At 33.1% G+C, this 6,187-nt stretch overlaps 1 protein-coding gene across 2 annotated transcripts; it reads right to left on the reverse strand.

The window, feature by feature from the left end:
• Positions 1 to 1,679: 1,679 nt before the first annotated feature.
• Positions 1,680 to 5,730, reverse strand: LOC145093963 (U-box domain-containing protein 44-like). Of its 2 annotated transcripts, none has more exons than XM_079032210.1 (4): positions 5,515 to 5,730; positions 3,903 to 5,134; positions 3,437 to 3,755; positions 1,680 to 3,322 (listed from the first exon to the last, which is right to left on the reverse strand). In XM_079032210.1, the coding sequence occupies exons 2-4, from the start codon at positions 5,130 to 5,132 to the stop codon at positions 1,821 to 1,823; spliced, it is 3,051 nt and encodes a 1,016-aa protein (XP_078888336.1). In that variant the 5' UTR covers positions 5,133 to 5,134; positions 5,515 to 5,730; the 3' UTR covers positions 1,680 to 1,820. The 2 variants fall into 2 exon arrangements, with proteins under 2 accessions (XP_078888336.1, XP_078888337.1); XM_079032211.1 differs by having other exon boundaries at positions 3,903 to 5,137.
• Positions 5,731 to 6,187: the final 457 nt, after the last annotated feature.

Raw genomic sequence — 6,187 nt, forward strand, 5'->3', positions numbered from 1 at the left:
AGGTACTTCATACGACCGGGGGGAAGGCAAATGTGTGATCATACACCTCCTTGTGTTTTGAATTATGATTTTAGGAAAAACTCTGATATTAAACATATTTTGAAAACTATATTTTAAACAATGATGATTTGTGGATTGGTTTTAAAAGTTTAAATTTTTCATGATTTTTATAGACGTTACATTCATGATCTAACACTTTCCTATCCATTTATGAATTTAATGGTCTAATCATTTAAATGGATTAACCATTTGGTCAAACACACTTTCCTCATTTGGACATTTTTAACCCTTAAACCCTAAATGTTATAATTTCAACATTTAGCTTTTATAGATATCATTTAAACTATTATTACAATTCAAATTATTATTTCCATTATTCTAACTTGTTTATATTTATGTATTATTTTTAATGTGTATAAATAAATAACTTAAATTACTCAAAAATTCAAGCCCAACAAAACGGGTGTTACAACAACCTTTTAAATTTTTTTCAAAACTTTTTGAACTTTTTTACACAAAGTTTTAAATATTTTTACAATCTTTTTTAAAATATTTGTTATAGCATATTTAAACTTTTTTACAAGTCTTTTTAAATTTTTTTTTATATAAATTTTTAACTTTTTTTACAATCTATTAAGGTTGAAAAAACATAATAAATTTTTTTTATAACATATGTGAAAATGTTTAAAAATGCTTATTTCATTTTAGAGATTCTTTTTTTTAAATAGAATTCAACAAGTTTTTACCAACTTACATTTTTTTATACCTTTTTACTTGCGTTTTTTAGAATATGTGAAATCTTTTAAACTTTTTACTTATATTTTTTCATCATTCTTACAAAATCGTTTTAAAATGTTGTAATTTACATTAAAAAGGTTAGTTGAAAGTTTTAAAAAAAATGTTGTAAGAAATTTTTTAAAATTGTGTAAAATAAGTTTAGAAAAAGTTCAAAATATTTTAAAAAAAAAGTTGTATAAAAAGTTTTGTTTTTTTAAAGAAAAACATAAAAAAAATATAATTTATTTTAACTTTGTGAAAAAAGTTTGTAAAAGAAGTTTAAAAAAGATTGTACAAGTTTATAAAAAGTTTGCGCAAAAAGTCCTGAAAAAGATTTAGAAATATTGTAAAAATATAAATTTGAAAAAAGATAATCGAAAGGATTAGAAAAAAAAAATGGACCAAATTTGTAACATAACTATAATCTTAGGGCAAAAAATAAAAATATATAGATATATAATTGATCTCATAACTTATTAATAACAAATGAAAGCACATAAACCCTAAATTGACGGCATGATTGGTACGGAGATTTTGGAAGTATTTGAGAGTTTTTAGTTTTTAGGTTGTAACAAAACATTCTAGTTTAAACAAAAAACTTTGTTTGGAGATACAAGTGTTTAGCTTTTAATTTAAACAGTTTCAAATTTAAAAGTTACTTCATTTAGGGTTTAACAAAAAGCTACTGAGCTTTTGAAATCAATTTCTATAATTACCCTTAAAAATATATTTATATTTTTTTATTTATAATCAACTTTTATGTAATTTTATATATTTCAAAAGCTTCCAGCTAGTTTTGCTAAACACTAATATAACAAATAAAAGTTACAGCTTCCCGCTGCTAACTACCCGATACTCACTTCCAGCTAACAGCTACTTTTGTCAAACACACCCTTAGTGCCTTTTTATATAATAAATTAAATTTGTTCACAATTTGAAGATTATATAAATAGTTTGTTTCATCAAAAGCAAGTAATGTTACATAAATCATTTACTTTACAACATACAAAAACACAAACTATGAATACACCTATACACCCTCTTCACCCGTTGAATCCGGCAACAAGTGAAGTCGACGAGCGACGCGAATGACGCTCAATGAGCAACAAAACTTTAGCAGCTTTCCGATGAAGATGACCGTCTTCATGAATACTACCTCCGGTCAACCGGACAAGTGGTATTCTTGCGCCCGCACCATACCAATCCACCATTTCCGTCAACATAAACACTTTCTCCAACACCTCCAAAGCCTCCACCTTCAACGACTCTGACCCCCAATTCAAAACCTCCAAAATCGGAACCACCGCCCCACAATCATGCAAAACATGAGCACCTCTCCGAGGCGACTCCTTCTGTACCAAAGTCGAAAGCGTCTGAATCGCTTCATACGTTGTGGCATGGACCTCAGACTGCAACAGTTTCACCAGATCCGGTAACGCCCCCGCCTCCAAAACACAAAACGTACCTTTCACACTGCATATCCCGCCATGGGCGGCACACATGGCAGCACCGGTGCGGCCGAAACACGAGCACCACCGGTTTGACTTTGAGGTCACGGTGAGTTCGGAGCTTCGCATCGAGAGATCACCGATTAGAGCAGCGGCGCGTGCTTTTGCTGTCACCGAACCTTTTTTAAGAAAATCCACAAGTACACCGTACGTACCGAGCTCGACGACTATTTTCTGAGACTCGATATTCGTCGGATCCGTAAACCGGAATAGCGCGCTCAAGGCGTTCTCTTTCGCCTCTGTGCTTCCCGATTCCAGTATGTCTATAATCGCTTTAAGTCCTTCCAACTCGATTAGTTTTTTTGTCAATTCAACTTCCGATTTTGGAACGTTCGCTAGCAAACCAACCGCAGCCTTTTGTACGTCGCTTTTCCCAGAGTTTTCAAGAAGACCGATGAAAGCCTCAAGTCTTCTCGGCTTTAAAAGGAACTCCGCCACTCCCTGCGGTTCATGATTCGAGAATAAAAACAAGAGGTTGATGGCGGCTTCACGTGTTTCACTATCGGAGTGGTCCAGAAGAGTCAGAACACGAGAAACACCGCTGGCGGTGACCACGGCGGTTTTCACCAGTCCGGCGTCCGATTCACATATTTTGAAAAGAACACGTAAAACCGGCCTCAATACAGTGTAAGGCAATCGCGAGTTTTGTAAAAAAGCTAATAAATTCTCGACTAATGACTCTAAATTGAGCTTCACGCCGTTTATGTCCACAAGAAACTTGATTCCATCGCCATTAGAGGTGAGTTTTTCGAGGATTTGAGAGCATTTGGAGAGGATGAGAAATGGTAAAGGTAAAGAGCGCATTAGGTTGATCACTAGAGGGACTCCATCAGAAGCTGCGAAAAGGGTTTTGTTGTCTGAATTTGTTAAAAGCTTTACAAGCATTGATAACGATACTTCTTTTGATTCCAGGTCAGCAGATGCCATTTCGAGCAAAGGTGGAATTAAACCTAGCGAACATACGAGCTTTGTGTTTTCTTCTTCAAGCTCCAAATCAACAATCCCTCTTAGCATTGCCATTTTTGTTTCTTTTGGACCTTCGGTGACAATCAAATAAATGAATTAGTGAAAAAAAAAGAGGAAAGGGAACACAAAGATGAAATTTTTTTGTATATGTTGTATAAAGAAAATGACAAGAAAAGTATTCTAACCTTGAATAATCCTACCAACAAGAGGTCTATACCATTCCTTTTTTGCAGCCAAAATAGCATTTTTGTCATCAAAATCTACAAGTTTTTGCAAGATTTTCTGTGCTTTTTCTGCTAACTCCATCTCTGAACCCTTTAAGATGGTAACAAGAAAGGAAACCGGATTACATTGTTGAGAAATTTCCCTTGCATGATCCATATTTTGACTGGACTCCTCAAGAACTAACTCACATATCAACTCTAATGAAGCTTTAGATAGACTTGATTCACATCCTAAGCATGGAACAATGTTACAAAATCCCTTATTTGCAACCAACAGATCCTATAAAATTAAACAAACAAATAAATAAATAAATAACAAATCAGATACAACATGTTCGGATTAAGTCAAAATAAAACAAGTCTAAAAGAATAAGTGCTTAAGCCCAATAAGATATAGTAGAAAAGAGAAGGGTGAGAATTAAATGACCTTGTTTCTTGAATGTCCCTCAACAGCATCCTTTAACGTAACCAACACATCCGTTTTCACTTGTGAATTACATAAGTTTGGGAGGATTTCAATAAGCAATTTGGTGACACCACCAATTGAAATCCAATCTTTATTTATTACATTCTCTTTCATAAGTTCCTGAATCTGAAAAAGTGCATCTTTCACAGATTCATCATTTTCCATCATCAATTTAAACTTACAAGATCTAATCCTCATACAATAATTAAGCTCTTTCCACTCTTCAATCGATTGTCTCAACTGAATATTCGATCTAAAAGACAAATCTTCAAGTTCTTCACCCGTAACAGGATCCGTTTTTTCACCCGACCCAAACCATTCTTCAATCGCCACTCTGGAATAAGCAGTTCCATTCGAAAGACTAACAGGATCAACCATTACACTTTTAGTAATCCCACAAATGAAAGCTTTAAAAGGTGGAATAGATTCTGATTTTGAATCATGTCGTTCGATTACTCTTAACCTTTGCATATACTGATCTTTCACATGTTCATAATCTCTAGCAGCATCTGCACGCGACAACAATTCGATAATTTGTTCCAAGAAATAAACTTCTGCTCTTTCTTTTCGGTTTTCGGCTTCTTCTTTCTCTCTTTTAAAGCTATCGAGCTCTTTTCTTATCTCAGAAGGCTCAATCACAACTCCTACAGCCATTGCTATATCTTCAATTATATCATTAGCAAAACCCTGATCAAGTTTTTGATTCATGAGGCCTTCGTTTAACTTATCAAGAATTTGAAGATGAGATTGACACGTTGCAAATTCGGCTCTTTGCATCTCGTTTTGTAATCTACTTATTTCATCAGATATTCCAGATAGGACTTCAGTGTTTGCAAGGCATAGAGTGTTTAAAGACTTACCAATATCTCTTGTGACATCTTGTACTTCCTTTACAATGTGTCTGCATTTGATTAGCAAGTAGAAACGACCTCGATTCTTGTATTTTTCCACAAGTGTGTTGGCTTTTTTCACATCTGTTTCAAGGTTTTCAAGAGCTTTTCTTGCGAGTGGTGATTCGTTTAGTTTTTGTAGCTCGAGTTCCTTTAGAACACGGAGGATATCAAAGAGGTGAGATGAGAGGATTTTGAAACTTTCTTTTTCAATGACTATATCATTAGCAGCATGAGCAGTTTTGATGACCTGATTAATTGCAACAGCCAAGATTGTCCCAATTGGTAGAATATCTGCCATTCCTGCTGAATATTGTGAAGAAACAGTTTAAAAAATGAAGTTTTTTTGTTTGATATTGTAAAAATTACTCTTTTTCTGGACATAAATTTAATTCCATGACCAAAACCAGCCAAAAATATCTCAAAACGAAGGAATTCTGTAATGGCATCTGATTAACTAGCAAAGACAAGGAGAATATGATCAAAATGAAGTGAAAAGGCTTGGAAAACTAATAATTCCAAATAAGTAAGCAAATCATCAAACAGTTGGTGGGCATGAAACTGTGGTTGGTAGCAACAGAGAAAATTTTCTACATTCTTCCAATTTTGTCACTTCCTTGGAAAGAACTACAAACAAGAAATCAATAAAAGCAAATCATAGACATGGATTTCTGAATAATTACCTGTAAAAACAGCTGTAAGGATCCGTAGATTATGGAATCCAAAAGGGGCATCCACATTAAATATGACGATGGGAACGGAAGAAAGTCCACCGTGTTTACTTCCAAGTCAATTGGCGTGATTGAAATTCTCATGGTCGTTGATGTTTTCAAAATTACGAGTCGCGTTCCTATGAAATTTCTCATGAAATTTAATACATATTTCCCACGTAAACGCCTTTTTATCCAGGGAACCATGGGTTCATAGTCATACACATGAAATAAAAAGAGCCGGTCAGACCAATTATTTTATTTTTTTATAAAAATTAATTTAATTGGAATTCGGTCTATATCAAATTATTTTTCATAATTTTTATTCTAATAAATAAATAAGTTTATTTTCTTATTGACAAGTCTTTAGGAATCCTCATTAATATTATATGTCACCTATCATGCTACAATACAACGTATTAATTCTCCGTTTCAAATTTTAAATTTTTCACTTTAATTACATTAAATCAACTAGGTTATAACTTGTGAACACCACGGATGAGAAATTAAAAGATAATTTTAATTAAATTATAATGATATAATTAATAACATTAATATGTAAATTGCTTTGAATTTTGATTAACAATTTGTATTTATGGATATCTAATAAAATCCTGATTAAGTAAAATGCAATATAAATTTCAAT

This window comes from Lactuca serriola, chromosome 3 (genome assembly GCF_051521515.1).
Source record: "Lactuca serriola cultivar US96UC23 chromosome 3, Lser_US96UC23_V15, whole genome shotgun sequence".
Taxonomy (NCBI): Eukaryota; Viridiplantae; Streptophyta; class Magnoliopsida; order Asterales; family Asteraceae; genus Lactuca; species Lactuca serriola.

Excerpts from the sequence above, each read along its gene's own strand:
- LOC145093963 (XM_079032210.1), bottom strand. The coding sequence starts at position 5,132 with ATGGCAGATATTCTACCAATTGGGACAATCTTGGCTGTTGCAATTAAT. Across the intron at positions 3,756-3,902 it reads AGGGACATTCAAGAAACAAG|GATCTGTTGGTTGCAAATAA; the intron begins GTCATTTAATTC and ends TTAATTTTATAG. Across the intron at positions 3,323-3,436 it reads TGTTGGTAGGATTATTCAAG|GTCCAAAAGAAACAAAAATG; the intron begins GTTAGAATACTT and ends TTGTCACCGAAG.